Source organism: Rhinoraja longicauda, chromosome 9, assembly GCF_053455715.1.
Source record: "Rhinoraja longicauda isolate Sanriku21f chromosome 9, sRhiLon1.1, whole genome shotgun sequence".
In the NCBI taxonomy this organism is placed as follows: Eukaryota; Metazoa; Chordata; class Chondrichthyes; order Rajiformes; family Arhynchobatidae; genus Rhinoraja; species Rhinoraja longicauda.
Genome location: NC_135961.1, coordinates 44971848 through 44990753, shown reverse-complemented (window position 1 = coordinate 44990753; position 18906 = coordinate 44971848). Strand labels below are relative to the sequence as shown.

At 42.2% G+C, this 18906-nt stretch overlaps 1 protein-coding gene across 1 annotated transcript in view; it reads right to left on the bottom strand.

The window, feature by feature from the left end:
* The window catches only part of smyd3 (SET and MYND domain containing 3), a 675783-nt gene that overhangs the window by 478355 nt on the left and 178522 nt on the right, over positions 1-18906 (bottom strand). The window contains exon 5 of the mRNA XM_078405373.1: positions 18326-18462. Coding sequence (XP_078261499.1) covers positions 18326-18462 — 137 coding nt within the window. The remainder of the gene's footprint in view (positions 1-18325; positions 18463-18906) is intronic.

Genomic DNA, 18906 nt, shown 5'->3' with positions numbered 1-18906 from the left:
AAATTAAACAGATAGGGCCTTTGATCTCAAGAATTTAAAGAAATGAGAGATAAAATGAATGGTTTTTACAGAGCTTGACAAGGGAGATGCAAAGTTAGTATTTCTCCTAGCTGAGGTGTCTGGAGCTGGAGAAAATACAGCAGACCAGGAAGCATTTAGGGAGAGTGAAATAGTCAAGTTATTAAATTAGGAGCAAGAAGCTCAAACCAGAAGCTTGAACATTTATCCACAGGTTATATACTTGGAGGAGACAATGGAGGTATAGAGGAGCAAGGTGACAGCTCTGTAAAGGGTGAGAATTTTAAAATCAAGACATTGCATAATTTGACCTAATGGACCTCAGCAGGAACAGGCACATTTTTTCAGCATTAAGGTCTGGATAGCAGAGCTTTGATTAACTTCAAGTTTACAAAGAGTGGGAGGAGGAAGAAAAGAGATTAATTAAGAATGGCCGTGTCCTTTTGTGTATAAGGTTTATCAGACTCACGGTAATCGAAAGCTGTGCTTATTAAATCATTAGCATGTGCTTCAGACGTAGTTCAGCAAAATCTATTGAAGCCCATTCACCTTTGTTTCCTTGTACAGAAAGAGGCTTTATAGCCACAGTGAATGAAAATATACTTGACTTTAAATTACTTACTGGAACATATACTTTTCAATATTTGAATGATGGAGCCTTTTTTTGAAGTTTGCTCATCTTCTTTCACCATTCTACAAAGCATAAACATACCACAGGTCCGTGAACACAACTCATCAATGTGGGCTTCAAATAAACTAAAAAGCAGCATAGATTTATCAACAACACGCAGATAAAGAATCACAGCAACACTCAGGAGAAGCTACTTTAATATTGAATTTTTGGCCAGGTATAGACCCTATAGATTATTTTTCTATATAAAGTCAATCGACAGGTGACTATTCAATTAAACAAGCAATGGACATTTCCTATGTGTAGGAAAGAACTGCAGATGCTGGTTTAAATCAAAGGTAGACACAACATGCTGGAATAACTCAGTGGGACAGGCAGCATCTCTGGAGAGAAGGAATAGGTGACGTTTCGGGTCGAGACCCTTCTTCAGACATTCTTTAGATATTTCCTATAAATCTTGCTTCCTCGTTTTCAAGCCTATTGCCTGTTATTTAAAATAAAAATGTGCATGGCAGTGGGCAGGGTGGTGGGAAGAACTGATCTGGTTGCAAAATATCAAGAAGTAGATGCACTGAGAATTGATTCCACACCTCTGTCAGGGGTATTCTCTTTCTTTTCCGCACTGACGTCTGAAAGAGTCCAAACTAGCAAATTTAAAATTAAGATAAATCAATGTGCTTCAAAAGACGGTCTGATCTTCAGTTTATAACCTTTGCTGTTTTGTAGGATATCTCACTCACCAATGCACTCAGTAAAAAGCCATAGCAATGTTCCGAAGTCACAGCTATTCTACAGTCAGAGTCTGGAATGCAAATGGTCAGTTCCTGATCCCACTACTTTCACAGGTCAGCTTGGTAGTCGTCTTATCCTGTTTCCTTCCTTGACAACTGTTAATTACACCAATGATTAACTACCTAACATTTGCTTGAAAACTCATAATTCCTGCAGTTAGTGGCACCACAAGGCAAAGACTGAGGAGCTAGTTTATTAGAGTTGATGAATCTTGCTTGTATTGAATAGTTCCACAATTCCTTCTTCCAGGTTCCCTCACCCACCTCTCCTCCCAATTTCCACTTTCATCCAAGCAACATGAATGAGAGATTCCTTCTGCAGTCAGCAACCTACACACATATAGCTTAACCAAGAGATTAAGGGGGAAACAGCAGTTATTTTTTTACTGGAATGGGCGGACAGATCAGAGATTCATTTGTGAAAGAGGACCATGTTATAGCTGGAGTGCTGGAGCCAAGACTACATAAGTGACTACCACATCACTTTTGCTGGGAATCCAGTGTTACCAGATAGATGGGGCAAGAGAAGAATCACATGACTGGAGAGCAAATACCTGATTCTCAAATTACCTGTGCAGAGCTTAATTTGAGGTTGCTACCAGTGCTCCTTGAATGGGGCGAATTTGTTGGCACGGAGAGTCTCGCCAGAACACATCTGGTAGGGTGGTGGTCAGGTACAGAACTACCCACTCAAGACTGTAATCTCAAAGATACATAATATAATATACTATGATAGTTCCTACTGCCCTGAAATGGGTCTGCCCACTGTCTACCCCAATTACTAAGCACCAATTTACAGAAACCCCATTTTTCTTCACAAATGATCATCAACAATTTATGATCTTCCAATCTACCTCAATGTGACCCTTACACGTTTTTTAATTTGCACTTTCTCTCTAGCTGCCACGCTATATTCTGCGCTCTATTTATTTTCTCTTTTGCAATACCTGATGTACTAATGCATAGTGTGATGTGCCTGGACAGCATTCAAAACAAGGTTTTTCACTGGTATCATGGTTCACGGACAATAATAGACAGATAACTATATCCCCCAGAATTTACCAGTCCATCTACACAATAGCTGCAATTTACAGAGGGCAATTAAACCACCAGTGCAAATTCCATTGGGATAAGAGAGCAAACTGGTGTTCCTGGAGTGAATCCATGGAGTTACAGCGAAAACATGCAGCACCAGAGGTCAGGATTGAACCAAGTCACAGGAGTGGCACCTGCTGCACCACTGTGCCACTCGTTTCTTGCCAAGCTGAGGGTACGAACTAGAGGTATCTACTAACTGGCAGATTGGTACCAAAAAAAGAATTAAAAGCAATCAGCTTGCCATAACCATCTAACTGGTTCCTTCATGGCTTTCAAGGGAAACGAACAAGCCACAGTTTTAACGCAACTTGGATGTTTGATTTTCATTCCATTTTTCTTGAGCACACAATCACCAGCCCAACATCAACAATATACTTGGACTATCTCTGACATCTCCCTACCGTTTCTGGACCTCACCATCTCCATCACAGGAGGCAGACTAGTGACTGACATCTACCATAAACCCACTAACTCGCACAGCTATCTGGACTACACTTCCTCCCACCCTGTCTCCTGCAAAATGTCTATCCCCTACTCCCAATTCCTCCGTCTCCGCCGCATCTGCACCCGGGATGAGGTGTTTCACACTAGGGCATCAGAGATGTCCTCATTCTTCATAAAACGGGGCTTCCCCTCTCCCATTTTCGATGAGGTTCTCACTAGGGTCTCTTCTACATCCAGCAACTCCGCTCTTGCTCCCCCTCCCCTCATTCGTAACAAGGACAGAATCCCCCTCGTTCTCACCTTCCACCCCATCAACCAGCGTATCCAACAAATCATCCTCCAACATTTCCGTCACCTCCAACGGGACCCCACTACTGGCCACATCTTCCCATCCCCTCCCCTTTCTGCTTTCCGCAGAGACCGTTCCCTCCGTAACTCCCTGGTCCACTCATCCCTTCTTACCCAAACCACCCCATCCCCTGCAACCGCAGGAGATACAACACCTGTCCATTTACCTCCCCCCTCAACTCCATCCAAGGACCCAAACAGTCTTTCCAGGTGAGACAGAGGTTCACCTGCACGTCCTCCAACCTCAACTATTGTATCCGCTGCTCTAGATGTCAACCTATTTACATCGGCGAAACCAAACGCAGCCTCGGCGGTCGTTTCACTCAACACCTTCGCTCAGTCCACCTCAACCAACCTGATCTCCCGGTGGCTGAGCACTTCAACTCCCCCTCCCACTCCCAGCCTGACCTTTCTGTCATGGGCCTCCTCCAGTGCCATAGTGAGGCATACCGGAAATTGGAGGAACAGCACCTCATATTTCGCTTGGGCAGCTTGCAGCCCAGCGGTATAAACATTGACTTCTCCAACTTTAGATAGTTCCTCTGTCCCTCTCTTCCCCTCCCCCTTCCCAGTTCTCCCTCTATCTTCCTGCCTCCACCTATATCCTTCCTTTGTCCCGCCCACCTGACATCAGTCTGAGGAAGGGTCTCGACCCGAAACGTCACCCATTCCTTCTCTCCTGAGATGCTGCCTGACCTGCTGAGTTACTCCAGCATTTTATGAAATAAATACCTTCGATTTGTACCAGCATCTGCAGTTATTTTCTTACACAGGGATATTAACCAGTCATCTGACAGATTTCCTTTCCAATTTCTCCTCCATTAAGTCCTATACCACAGGAAAGGCATAAAACTCTGATAGAAAGAGGCAGAGAAAGTTTATTGAAATTGTCCAAGGATTCAAAGTTACAGGGAGTGTTAAAGCAACAGGGGTTGTTTATCTGTAAGCAGGTAAGGTTATGGGTTGATTTGATGGTGATCTTCTTCAAGAAGTAAGATAAATGAAGAGAGGATGGGAAAAGTGATGGTAATCAGTAGACCCAAATGTAAAGTGCCTGCAAAAAAAGAACAGCAAGACAACTTATGCAACAAGCCATAAAAATCTGCATTGCATCGCCTGAAAGGGTGAGAGCCTCTGATTTATATGTAGCTTTAGAAAATAAATTTGATAATTACTTTAATAGGAGAGAATTGAGGGCAACACAGAAATGGGTTGAAGTGAATATCAGAGAGAAGAATATAGAAAACAGAATATCAGTGGGTTGGCAGAAAAATAGCTTCTCCTGGTATTTACAATCTTGTTTTTGTTATAGTCTATGCCTGTGTGTACATCATGACCATTGAAAAGATCATAAATACAGTTCAACATCATAATTGAACATAAGGGCAAACAGATTTACCATTTATGGTCTTGTTAAAAGTCTTACAAACCAAACCAATCCTATTGTTTCTCTGACAACATGCCAATTTTAACACTAATATGGTTCTGTAGAACCATTTTCTAGTTAATGGAATTGTTAACGGAACAGATTGTGCTATTATATAGAATTTAAACATTGTACTCGGTTACTCCCTGCCAAAGCCTGCCTGCATAGCACACCTTTTTTTAAATTAGCGTAACACGTCTCATCAGTTATGTTTCTATATTTTCAGTTAGATTTAACGTGCTTATTCACAACTGTATTTATTCATGTTAAGTATGGGTTTTGCTGTGGGGAAGTTTAAAGGTGACAACTTCGGCTCGTTGGTAGCACTCTTACCACAGAGTCAGATCTTGGGTTCAAGTTTCACTTTAGAGGACTTTTCCTCACCGATACAGAAAGCAGCACCAAGCAAGAATAATAACATTCTATTAATTCGGCACAATTGAGTCTTTGGTGGTGTGGACTGGCAGATTATTCGGACAATTGGATGTTATTCCTATTAATAATCCAACATACTTTTAATTCACAGATTTTTAGATGTTGCGGCAATGTAACAATTTTTCCAGTGAACACATTAAACTTCAAGGGTCCGAAGAAGGGACTCGATCCGAAACGTCAGCCATTCCTACTCTCCAGAGATGCTGCATGTCCTGCTGAGTTACTCCAACATTTTGTGTCAAACTTCAAGAGAACATGGGTTCAATTCCATTGCATTGACATAAGCATGGGATTCTGGGCCAACACGCCTATGCAGTATCATAGGTGTGCTATGGTGTGTGCACTGTTGGCTATTAGGCAGGATCTTAACCAAAGCCCAGTCTGCTCTCTTTCTCTCTCTCTCTCCCTCTCTCTCTCTCTCTCTCTCTCTCTCTCTCTGTCTCTCCCGTGGATGTAAAAAGTTACAGCACAAATCTGGGGTTATGCAGCAGGACCCATCTGTGCATCTTGATCAAAAATAAATCCTTGCTTAATATTATGTAAAAACACTACTGAATCATTATTGACTTGCCTGCCTTGTTTCCTACTATGATTACACTCAAAAATATCACTGGCTGCAAAAGCTGTCCTCAAAGAGTTAGATATGAAAGATGCAACAGAATACAGAATACAGAACAGCTTTATTTGTCATTCGTTTTACCGAACGAGATTACTTTGCCAGCAGTACAAAAAATAAAAAATACAAGGCACACAACCCCAACACAAACATCCATCACAGTGACTCCAAACACCCCCTCACTGTGATGGAGGCAAAAAAAACTTCCTCTCTCTTCCCTCATGCCCCTCCCACGGACAGGCAGCTCGACCCCTACCGAGGCGACCGACCCGCACAGCCCCTGCAAGGAGATGGAAAGTCCCCGCGGCCGAGCTGCACCGGGCGATGGAAGGCCCCGCGGCTGTACCGGCTATTGGAAGGCCCCGCGGCCGTACCAGGCAATGGAAAGTCCCGCGGCCGAGCCGCACCGGGCGCTGTTAAGTCCCGCGGCCGAGCCGCACCGGGCGATGGAAGGCCCCGCGGCCGAGCCGCACCGGGCGCTGTTCAGTCCCGCGGCCGAGCCGCACCGGGCGATGGAAGGCCCCGCGGCCGAGCCTCGCCCCGAGGAAGAGACCTAAAAAAAGAAAGATTTCCCCCACTTCCCCCACCCCCACACACACCCCCCCCACCCCCCACACATACACATACACAACCAAAAACAAAGCACTCCAACACCAACACACAAACAAAAAAAGGACAAAGGACAAACAGACTGCCAGCGAGCCGCAGCCGTTTGGCGCTGCCACACGTGACCAACTTTACCGTTGCACCCCCAAAAGTGGTGCATAAAAGCAGGTCTTTCTTTCTTACATTGCAACAGTGACCACATTTTAAAAAGCAGATTACTGGCTGTTCAAGCACTTTGGGTCATCTTGTGAATGTGAAAGATAACCCTTCAAGCCTTGGCTCTTGGAATGGTTCACTTTGATGCAGGTGCTCAATGAACAGATAAACTTGCAAAGGATGGATGAGTCCATTCAGCAGAATTGATCTCTTCCATCGATATGAATTCCACCATCTTCCATTGCAAATTCAACATCACGTTGAAACGATGCACACAAGTTTGATTCAATGTTTCATCCAAAGTACTCCAATATTGCACCAATCTTCAAACCAGCACTGGATGACAAGCCGAGATATTCCGTCAAATCCTTATGCTGGGCTGCTCAAGCTACTGACCTGACAGTTACCAGTACTTGATGTAGGCTGACAAGGATACAGGGAGAATCAATAGTGTAATTTCAAGGCAAAATATCGGCACTGCTCTATACTGTCTGACCAACATGAAAAATAGAAAATGGCGGAAATATTAAGACAGAGAGCACATTCCTTGGTCAACAAGATGTTCAAACATTTATTTTGTTCCTTTATCAAAAAGAAAGTTCAAGCAGGAAAGAGGTCAGAGGCAATTTTTAGCATTCAATAACAGGAGTGCACCTGCACAAGAATCACAAGTGTGCACTCCATCATTGAATGAAACAATTCTGGAGAGCCAAGCACTGAGTGCAGATATAAAACATGCAGGTCCACGTTTCTCAGCACAGCTAATACCAAAACTGCTAATACCAAGACTGAATCACCTAAAATATTGTTTAAGTATTGTAACACAAGATTGGTCAATTCTCGTCTCTGAACTGAGAAAGCTAGTTACATAAATCAATCCTTCAGATATCCAGCCTTTGTTTAAAATAAAAATATCTGCAAATTGAATTATCTGCACACTTTCCACATGCTGTTTTTATCCCAGTGGCTGTGAGGAAAAACCCCAGAGGAATGCTACTCTGATAATAAAGATTATCTCATCACTGGGTATATTCTTTTGGATAAACTAGGAGTTCTGACCTTTCAATGCAGGTTTACATATTGCTTTGAAAATGACAATAGTCCCCCTGAGTGAACCTAGAAGTAAAGCCTTTATTAAAACCTTACCAGTTAAATTACTGCAGAGACACATGAATTTGAGTCCATAGATGGCAAGATATATAAACACTGAAATCACAAGTGGCATTGGATCTGACCTTAAGCAGCAGGCCTGACACAGCAAGGGCTACAGGGCTTTTATGAAATCTGCAAAAATCAAAACATATTCTCAGCAAACCACGACAACGCCACCAGCAGTAATGGACCAGTGGTAAGGTTAAGCTTCATCTTTTGCCCTCTCCCTTGTCCCATTTTAAGGGCACAAATAACTGAGTGCCAATCATTTATCAACTGCCTGACAAAAGGCAGATCACCGACAACAGATGCGCTGTAATCTCGTTTAAGTTATATTTAGCCCTTACTTTACAAACCAGATACAGGCAAGATGGTTAATTGCTCCTTTTGTTTGAAACTGCAGTTTCAACCGAGCAATTAAAACGTTTAAGAAACAAGGTGTTGCTTTTTTGAAAAATGTAGATTTTTGGTATAATACGAGGCAAACTGATAGATCTTTTTTTTTTAAGTTACAATTACTTGATTTCTCCATATTCAGCAGAGCAACTAAAAAACAACTACTTCTGAAACATATATTCAGGAGTTGCTCCCCTTTTAGAGGAGGTAATTACTTCATCTAATCCCAATTCCAAACTTTAAAAAGTTCTTCGAGGATTTCAACCTCTTTTTTTTTTGGATAAAAACCGTTGACCCTCTATCTTCCCAAATTCATCAGTTTCTTTTTTCATGTCACATATGCACTGCCCCCGAATTCCCATGTTTGCAAACAACCTAACTTCCTACCATCCTTGGTGAGACCACACTTGAAGCATTGTGCACATTTCAGGTTGCCCAGCTAAAGGAAGTTTGTCAATAACCTGGAAAGAGTGCAGATAAGATTCATGAGGCTGTTACTGGGATTGGATGGCTTGAATTATGAGGAAAGGCTTTATTGGATGGGATTTTTTTTCTATGGGGCGTCAGAGGCTGAAGGGTAAGCTTCTAGAGGTATCTAAAACCTTGAAGGGAGTAAATATGGTGAATGGTCGCATTCTTTTTCCTATGGAAGGGGAGTTTAAAATTAGAGGGCATAGGTTTAAGGTGAGAGAAGTTTTACAAGGTCATGAGCGGCAACCTTTTCCCACAGAGGATGCTGCACATACAGAACATGCTGCTAGAGGCTGTTGTTGCAAGAACAATTACAATGTTTACATGCCACTTATGCAGGTACATGAATAGTAAAGGACCTGTCCCACTTAGGCAATTTTTTTGGCAACTGCCGGCGACTGTCAAAGTCGTAGCAGATCGGCGAAAAAAAAAATTCCCGACGACAATGACCACGACAATGCCGAGTCAGGTTGAGATTACACCGTCTTCGGAAACATCGCAAAATTCCCACGCTGTCAATGCTTCTCCGGCGTCCTAATTGTCGCTGAAATCACTGACAAGTCGGTAAGTACTTGGGAGTTTTGAACTATAACATCTTGTATGGGTTACTTAAAAACCAAGCTTCGCTGTAACAAGGCATAAACTGGATTTATTTCCAGTTTACTAATAGCAGTATTAAAAAAAAAAACGTTTTAAATGGTTAAGTGGATTTTTGTGAAGAGTGTGTGGACATTCTTTGAAAATGTACGGAGATGCATATCTGGTTTCTGGGTTGCATATCTGGGTTGGGAGCCCACTTTAAATGTAATGGCTGATGACCATAAGCATCGCAAAAATTCCCACGCTGTCAATGCTTCTCCGGCGTCCTAATTTTCGCTGAAATCACTGACAAGCCGATAAGTACTTGGGAGTTTTGAACATCTTGTATGGGTTACTTAAAAACCAAGCTTCACTGTAACAAGGCATAAACTGGATTTACTTCCAGCTTACTAATAGCAGTATTTAAAAAAATAATTTAAAAAGTGGTTAAGTGGATTTTTGTGAAAAGTGTGTGCGCATTCATTGAAAATGTACGGGAGAAGCATATCTGTTTTCTGGGTTGCATATCTGGGTTGGTAGCCCACTTTAAATGTAATGGCTGATGGCCATAAACATCCCGAAAATTCCCACGCTTACCTGACCGTCAAACTGTCGCCTCCAATCTACCTGTCAAATGTCCTGACGGTAAATAAATTGGTTAAACACAAGCATTTTATGGTATTTGGAAATGACTTTACTAATTTTAATATTATGTGCTTCTAACTGCATCTAAGAGAACCTAACAAACCTGGGGACAGCATGCGACAGCGTCCGCAATAAGCAACGAAACCTGCCGACAAGCCAGCTGTCGCCGAGAAATTTCAAACCGGATGATTTCTTAGCGACGCGCCGAGATCCACTACGATATTTGGAAGACTCCTCACGATCATGCCCACGACACCCCAGCGAACTGTCTGCGACAGCCTAGTCACCGGCAATCGCCTTAAAATCGCCTAAGTGGGACAGGCCCTTGAAGGTTTAGAGGGATATGGGCCAGGCACAGGCAAATGGAACTAGCTTGGGCAGACAACTTGGTCGGCATGAATGCGTTGGGCCTGTTTCCGTGCTTTATAACACTATGACTCAATGGCCATTACACCTCCAAACCAACTCTTGGAGACCACTTTAGTGATATTTTTCAGTACTGCAGTTACCACTTGACACTGGTGCTTTGCCCAAATCAAGATTCTGTACAAAGTAATGGAAGTACACAAATTAGTAACTTTCAATTAGAACCAAAAGATCAGGGCACTATACAATCCTACACCAAATGTGAGTAAATCTTGCCTTTGGGTTTGACACTATTACTTACTTACTTACTGCCCATTATGCCTCCCGGCATGTAGGGCAACCATGAAGGTTCTCCACTCCTGTCTGTTTTGGGCTAGTTTCTGGACACTACCCCAAGTCAATTCCATAATTTTCATTTCCTCCTCTACAGTTCGACGCCATGTGGTTTTGGGTCTCCCTCTTTTCCTTTTCCCTTCTGGTGTCCAGTGCAGGGCTATTCTTGGGTTGCTGTCTGGTTCTCTTCTCAGTATATGGCCAATCCAGTTCCAGCACTTTCTCATGATGATGGTATCCATACTCCTCTTGCTGGCATTGAGCAAGGAGGTCTTGGTTGGATATGGTGTTTGGCCAAAATATTCTAAGGATTCTTCTCAGGTTGTTAGTATGGAAGACTGACAGCTGGTTGATGTCACTCGCTGTAATTCTCCAGCATTCCAAGCCATATAAGAGGGTGGAGAGGACACAGCTCCCATATATCTTCAGCTTGGTCTTGGTGTTGTATTGCTGGGACCTCCATACATTGTTTAGCATTCTGAATACATTCCTAACCTTGTTTAGCCGGTTCTTAATGTCATTTTGTGCTCCGCCGTCGTATCTGACTTTACTACCAAGGTAAATCAAGTCAAGTCAAGTCAAGTCAAATTTATTTGTCACATACACATACTCGATGTGCAGTGAAATGAAAGTGGCAATGCCTGCGGGTTGTGCACAAAAAGAATTACAGTTACAGCATATAAATAAAGTTAATAAGTTACTAAACATAGCACAAAAAGTGTCGACAAAAATTTAGTCTCTGGGGTTATCAAAGATGACAGTCATGATGGCCTGTGGGAAGAAGCTCCGTCTCATCCTCTCCGTTTTCACAGCGTGACAGCGGAGGCGTTTGCCTGACCGTAGCATCTGGAACACTCCTCAGTTATGGGAAGGGTGTTTCCATTCACTTGGATTGGTAAGGGGTTTTGGATGTTTAGTGTCATTAATTCAGATTTTTTTCTGGTTTATCTTCAAGCCAATTTGTTGTGCAAAGTCACTAAGACGGGATGTTTTTTCCTGCATGTGTTTGTGAGTGTGGGAGACCAGAGCTATGTCATCAGCAAAATCAAGATCTTCCAATGTTGAGAAGAGGGTCCAATGTATGCCTCTTGCTTGATCTTCGGTTGTCTGACGCATCACCCAGTCAATAGCAATATTGAAGAGTAGCGCTGACATCACACACCCTTGTCGAACTCCTGTCTTCACCTGGAATGCGTGGTTACTATTCCCTACTCTGCAAGAGAAGTTGGCGTAGAAGCTCTTAATTACTTCGACTATGTGCTGTGGGATCCCATACATTCGTAATATGCCCCAGAGACTGTCCCGGTGGATGCTGTCAAATGCTTTCTCGAAATCAACAAAGTTGATGTATATCTGTCTCTGCCACTCTGTGCACTGTTCTATAATGTTACGCAGGGCAAATATCTGGTCAATGCATCCCCTCCCACCACGAAATCCTGCCTGCTCTTTCCTGAGCTGTTTGTCTACTGCTTCTGAGGTATGATGTATTATAATCTTTGCCAGAATCTTGCTTGGAATTGATAGAAGAGTGATCCGTCTCCAATTGTTACACTCTCTTAAGTTGCCTTTCTTTGGTATCCTAATGATGACTCCTTCTGACCAGTCATCAGGTATCTCCTTTCTTTCCAAAATAGCTGTGAAAAGTGGTACAAATACTTCGGCTGCAAGTTCTGAGTCCGCCTTAAGCAGTTCTGCATTGAGGTTATCTTGGCCAGGGGCTTTTCCCCTTTTAAGGGACATAATGGCTATAACAAAATTTCCTCCTTCGTTGGTGATTCAGTGCTAATATCTAGGTCATCCTCTGCTTGTTGGGTGTTAGCCTCTATTATGGGCGGTGTTCTATTCAATACTTCATTAAAGTGTTCCACCCAGCGGGCGTCTGGTTCTGTGTTATTTAGTGATATTTTTCAGTACTCAATCCACCTGCAGTTATCACTTGACACTGGTGCTTTGCCCAAATCAAGATTCTGTACAAAGTAATGGAAGTACACAAATTAGTAACTTTCAATTAGAGCTAAAAGATAAGGGCACTATACAATCCTACACCAAATGTGAGTAAATCTTGCCTTGGGGTTTGACACTCAGCAGTTACAAATTCTCATCCCAATCCCATGGTCTGTCAATTTGGAGTCTGAGCAAATTTTAAAAAATGACACGTTTTACTATATAAACATAAAGAATGTCAACAGCTGAAACACAAATAATGAGAAACGCAAGTGCTTTGTACATAAGGTTTAAAATGGTGAAATGCAAGAAAAAAGAATTGAAGTCACATAGGAAAGATTCAGATTCTGGTTGAAATTTATGATGGTGACGAACGCAGGAAAAGAACAGTGCCAGTGAGTGGGCCGGGCTCCTACTTCCTGTAGAGGTGCTCTGGGTGATCCGCGGTCGGCTGCGGGAGGTGCCTCAGGGCTCAGAGGCTGTGTGATCGGCACGGAGCAGCAGAGCAGTGATGGAAGACATCAAAAACATCGCCTGGCCAACTCTATAAGACTATATTTTTAACGACTATAGACTTGTATCGTACAAAATGGCGCCGGAAACATGGTGACTCTTGCAGACTCAATTATTCTACTATTCTCTGCCTGATCATGTGCCTGTGTAAATGCCACTTAAACATTGCCATCATTTCTGATTCCACCACTAGCCCTGACAGTGCCTTCCAGGCCTCTAACAGTCTCTGTGTAAAAAACCTGCCTTTTAAATCTCATAAGTTTTCCCCTCTCTCCTTAAGTCTATGCCCTCTGGTAATTGATATTTCCACCCTGTGAAAAAGATTCTGACTGCCTACCTTATCTTTGTCTCCGAGCATTTTATATACTTCCATTTGATCACCCCTTAGCCTCCGGCACTCCAGAGAAAACATCTTAAGTTTGTTCAGCCAAACACGAGCAACACCCAGGTAAACCTCTTCTGTACCCTCCCCAAAGCCTCCACCTCCTTCCTGTACTGCGGTGATCAGAACTGCATACAATACTTCTGAGGTGGCCTAACCAAGGAACAACAACGACAATTGTGATCGACAAAAAAAGCTGGAGTAACTCAGTGGGACAGGCAGCATCTCTGGAGAGAAGGAATGGGTGACGGTTCGGGTCGAGATCCTTCTTCAGACACGTGTGATTTGGTTTAAGTACTAGTGAATGAAGATAAACAAAAAGAGGAAGGCATGTGTGTCCGAGGGCATCCCAAAGTGCTTTACATTCAGTTAAGTATTTTATTTGTAATGTACAGACATTGTTGTCATCTTGGACGACAAAGCAGCAAAGTGAACAAGCAGCAAGTGATAACCTTGCAGTTTGGAGAATGATGGGGTTCGTTTCTTAAATTCTGACCATATAAAAAACCTGTATTCTAAAAATGGTCACACAGTGATTCGGGAAAAATTATTGTTAAGGCCTTAGAGTCGAAAGGCTAACAATTTCAATGCTTGGCACAGCAGGTAGATCTGCTGCCTCACAGCACCAGAGACCCAGGTTCAATCCTGACCTCGGGTGCTGGCTGCATGGAGTTTTCACACTCCCTGTGGGAGTTCCACTGGGTGTTCCAGCTTCCTCACACATCCCAAAGATGCGTGGTTTTATCATTTAATTGTTCTCTGTAAATTGCCACTGTTATGTAGGGTGTGAATGAGAAAGTGGGATAATATAGAACTAGTGCGAACGGGTGATCAATGGTCAACGTGGATTCGGTGTGCCGTAAGGCCTGTTTCCATACTGTAGCTCTAAACTAACTCAACTAAATGCTAACATTAAGTTGCAGAGAGGTGAACAAGTTGTTAATGATATCTTGGGAGAATGGTTTAGTGGGTCAAAACATCCAAATGAACAATCTGCAATTTTGCCATAAAAACTGGTTCAGCCCTTCCATTTTGTGAAGAAAATAGCCCCAGAGCCAGGGTAGAGGAGGCCATATAGTTACCAGCTCAAAAATCAAAGAACAAAAAGATGCCTGCCTGATTACATTGAACACTCAGAAAACAGGAGCGTGTCCTTCGTCAGAAGGGAAAACAAATCCCTGCTCTGATCCCAATTATGAGTCAACATGCAGTAGAACCTTGGGATATTGCCAAAAAGTGATAAGCACACTTGACATCCAGGCACAGGCACAGGCACAGGCACAGCAATTCCCGCACACACACACACACACACACACACAACACAAAACTGATTGTCAGCTAAAAATAATCTGTGCCAGCAGAGAAACCCGCTCTGAATTGATGACAAGCAATAATGAGCGGAGATTTTAAAAAAACACGGATTTCCTTTAATGTGAAAATTAAAAGTAAACTCATTATACATAATTAGTGAGCTTGGACCCTCTGCACAGCAAGCTCCCAGCTTTGCACTTCAGCTATCATTTTGCAAGTCTATATGTAGAAAGACAAGATACTTCTGCACGTATTATTATAAGCCCGTTCACTTTAACATTATCACTCTTTAGGAAGTGTTATGTTACTACTTTGATGCAACAAAAAAAATGCACAGCCACTTATCACCCAGAAGAAGATATGTAACTGCATTATTTCTTCAATAGGTTACACGAATGGCAACATTCAACCGTCATATCAGCAACACTGCAGGCTTAAATGCCCAAGTTTATTTAACCTGATTTAACACAATAGGGGCAGCACGGCGACGCAGTGGAAGAGTTGCTGCCTTACAGCGGCAGAGACCCGGGTTTCATCCTGACCAAGGGTGCTGTCTGTATGAAATTTGTACGTTCTCCCCGAGACCGTGCGAGTTTTCTCTGGGACCTCCGGTTTCTTCCCACATTCCAAAAGTGTACAGGTTTGTAAGTTAATTGGCTTCTTTGACAAGAATTGTAAATCATCCTCAGTGTGTAGGATAGTGCTAGTGTTCGGGAATTGCTGGTCGGCACGGACTCGGTGGGCAGAAGGGCCTGTTTCATGCTATATCACTAAATTAAACTAAACAAAACCAAATAATTTGACTTTGTTATTTCTACATTGTACTCCCTCCAAAGCCAATGTGCGGTGCCACAAATTAACAATTTTCCAGGTGTGGCCTAACCAGGTCACTTGTTCAACTGTAGCGTGGCATCTATGCTTCTTATACATTATATTTCCTTTAACATAAAATGAGGCCATTTGGCCCATTGAGTCTACATCAGTACTCAGAGCAATCCAATTAATCCCATTCTCCCATTAATTACACTACGACCTATTCACGCTTACATGTCCAGCAAGTCCCCTGATTCTCCTACCACCTACCAACACATGGGGCAACTTTACAGGAACCCCTTTACCTACAGCAGGTGTTGGAATGTGGAAGGAAATCGGAGTACCTGAGAGAAGCCCACACAGTAACATGGAAAACATGCAAACTCCACACAGACAACACCAGAGGTCAGGAATGAACCTGAACCAATGGAAGCATTCAGCAGCACTCCCTGTTGCCACACTCCTGTACTCCAGATACAAGATCCAGCCATGTACTTGCTTATGTTCTGAATCTGCCCATGATAGTCAAAAGGTCCATGAGCATAAATTTATTTGGATCTCTATGTCTTATCATATTTAACCATGTTGAAAGATTGTCATTATTTCTATAAATTAACCCACAGGCATCACTCTCCTACGTTACACAACGAATGCAAAGGGAATACAGAAGCTTGTGATCCATGATCACAAGCTGAAAGAAAGAGGCCAACGTTGCGAGATGCCTTTTTTCCAGAGTAGCCAGGCATTGCACGAGTGTGAAAGTGATATTGCTCTTGAGGGTAGACCGGTGTAGCCCAGTCCAGGTCGATGTAGTCTGATGCAACCAGTTTGAAGTTCACCACCCTCTCCAAGGCAACGAATGTGCATAAAGTAGCGGCATCACTCTACACTTCATGCCCAATAACCCCAAGACAACATGTGTTACGCACAGCCATAATTACACCATGTCAAGCACGACACATCAGTATGAAACAACCTGTCGAGACACGGATAAAATTCAGAGCAATCACTCCTTACCATAACACTGGTATGAATACCCTTTTAGAGAATGCACATTTCACATCAGTTAAAAGCAGTTTGAAAATCAGAGTTTAAAAACAAATCACAAAATTTAGAACTGGGAATAGTGACATGTACAGCGATATTAGACCTTCAAAACACATATAAAGGATGAAGTGTTGCAATGTTGCAGCACTACCAGTAAATCTGCATTTGAGAGGAAGATGATGCATGAAGCCAGGAAGTACTATCACTTCCACTGATCGAATGGTACATGTTAACATTGGCAATTACCATGATAGACATGGGCACTGTGGAAAAAATGACAAGGTGTATGTACAGCACAAGATTTGTACATACAAACACTATCAAGCATAATTCACATTTCCAATTGTCCCAACAAATCCATTGTTAATCTTGTCTCCCTCTCCCACACAGACAACATTAAATGTATTAGGCAGTTTATTCAAGTGAGAAATCATCACTTCAGACTGTTTGAACACACCACAGGTAGCCACTTTCCATATCAGTCCACCCCATCAGTTGTGCTTTAGAGAGTGAACAAGTGGGAATGTTAGCTATCCCTGAAAATGAGAAATTTGTAATACTGCTTTTCATCTTTTAAATCATGTGTGGATCTTTTTTTTTACCACCGAATGACTGTTTAGGAAGTAGAAGTGATAGGTACCAAGTATCTGTCAAGGCTCAGATTTCATTAGTTCCATCGTGACTAAAATGCATGCAGATAGATTTTTGATGTCTGCCTAGATTTTTGATGTCTGATACTCAGAAACCCCATCACCAGTTTCTACTCAGAACAACTAGGAAATTTGCAGGTAGATTGTTCAAGATTGAAGAATTTGTTCATGCCCTGGCATTATCACTGACTGAAGCAGTCGCAAGTGCGTCTGGCAGTGCTGCAAAGCAAAATCAACAGATTTTATGAATCAGGTAATTTGTTGCTGCCAGTTCATCCAACATCACCCTATTTACCAGTGAAATGTCTTCCATCATTATCTGGAGCAAAGAGGGGAGAACTGCATCAGGATGAAATGCAAAGTGTTGCTGTTTTTATGGTACATGGAACCAAACTGTGAAGACATCAGATTGTGGCAATTTTGTACACCAAAAGCAAACATATAGAATAATATATGATTCAAAGAGAAGCATTTTGCAAGGCAGAGTTCACAAAAACAGTAGATAAATGTGAAAAATACTAAATTGTCAGCAAAGAGAATGTGAGATCACATAGAACTAGTGTGAATTGGTGATCAATGGTTGGCGTGGATTCGGTGGGCCAAAGGGCCTATTTCCATGCTACATCTTTAAACTAAAGTAAACAAGTATGTTCGCACTGAGTTGAAACAAAGGATCTTCATCAAAACCTTCAGCAAGACTAAATGCACAAATGAAACTCAACTTGTTAATGTTTTCATTAGAAACCAGAGATTCAATTGTGTTGCAATTCACTGACAGCTAACCGGCATTCACCAAGTTAAAGCACTGAAAGGCAGTTAAAACATTCACCTTGGGGGAATATTTGCTCCAAGAATAAATTTTCTTCAGCAAAAGTACTGCTAATTGGCAGCAGATGAATTCTTTAGACTTCTGTTCTCTTTGTAGCAGTCTCATGATGCACATCTTCACAAAATAACAACCTTGCACAGCAGGATTGCAGAGCATGAGATGTACACAAACACAGTTTGTTGTTTTTATCCCAATACAGAGACCATCAATACTTTTGCATATCCAGCAACACACTCAGCAATTCACATGGGCAGTTAATGGAAATCTGCCTCGGTCAGTTCAATAACATTTTAATCCTGTATCAGTAAGTTAAAAATAAACTCACTTGACCAAAGAGGTGAAGCAGATTTAAACCAGGAACCAGCTGGGATACATCGTGAATTTCCTCTTTCATATAAAATTGTACCATGACTGCAAGTTGCCCAAGGCCTTCTTTCATTTCTTCACTCATCTCTTTGATATCTGTAAAGGAATGAACAAACTTACCATCAACCACAAGAAAATAATGTCTCATGGCAGCTGTTCTGTCTAGACACATAACTCCCCAATTCAATTTGAAGAAGGTGCAAGCATATATCTTCACAATTTTGACAGGTAAATAACATATATGGGGCAGACAACAAGCTGCTGCCACTCGTCTCAATGTACCAAGGAAAGTTGGACAGCAATGTTCAGGACAGATAATCAATCTCAACCGTGGCATACTGCAGGAAGGTATTTATTTTCTTTAAACTGTTGTGGTGACAATTGGTGCAATTTGTCTCTGTTTCAATGAGCCCAGTGGCAAATGTAGTAAATCATGCCAAGAAATGTCCTTGCCCCACAAAACTAATAAATGATCAAGAGTCAAGAGTCAAGTGTTTAATTGTCATCTGTACTGACAACAGAACAATGAAATGTACTGCA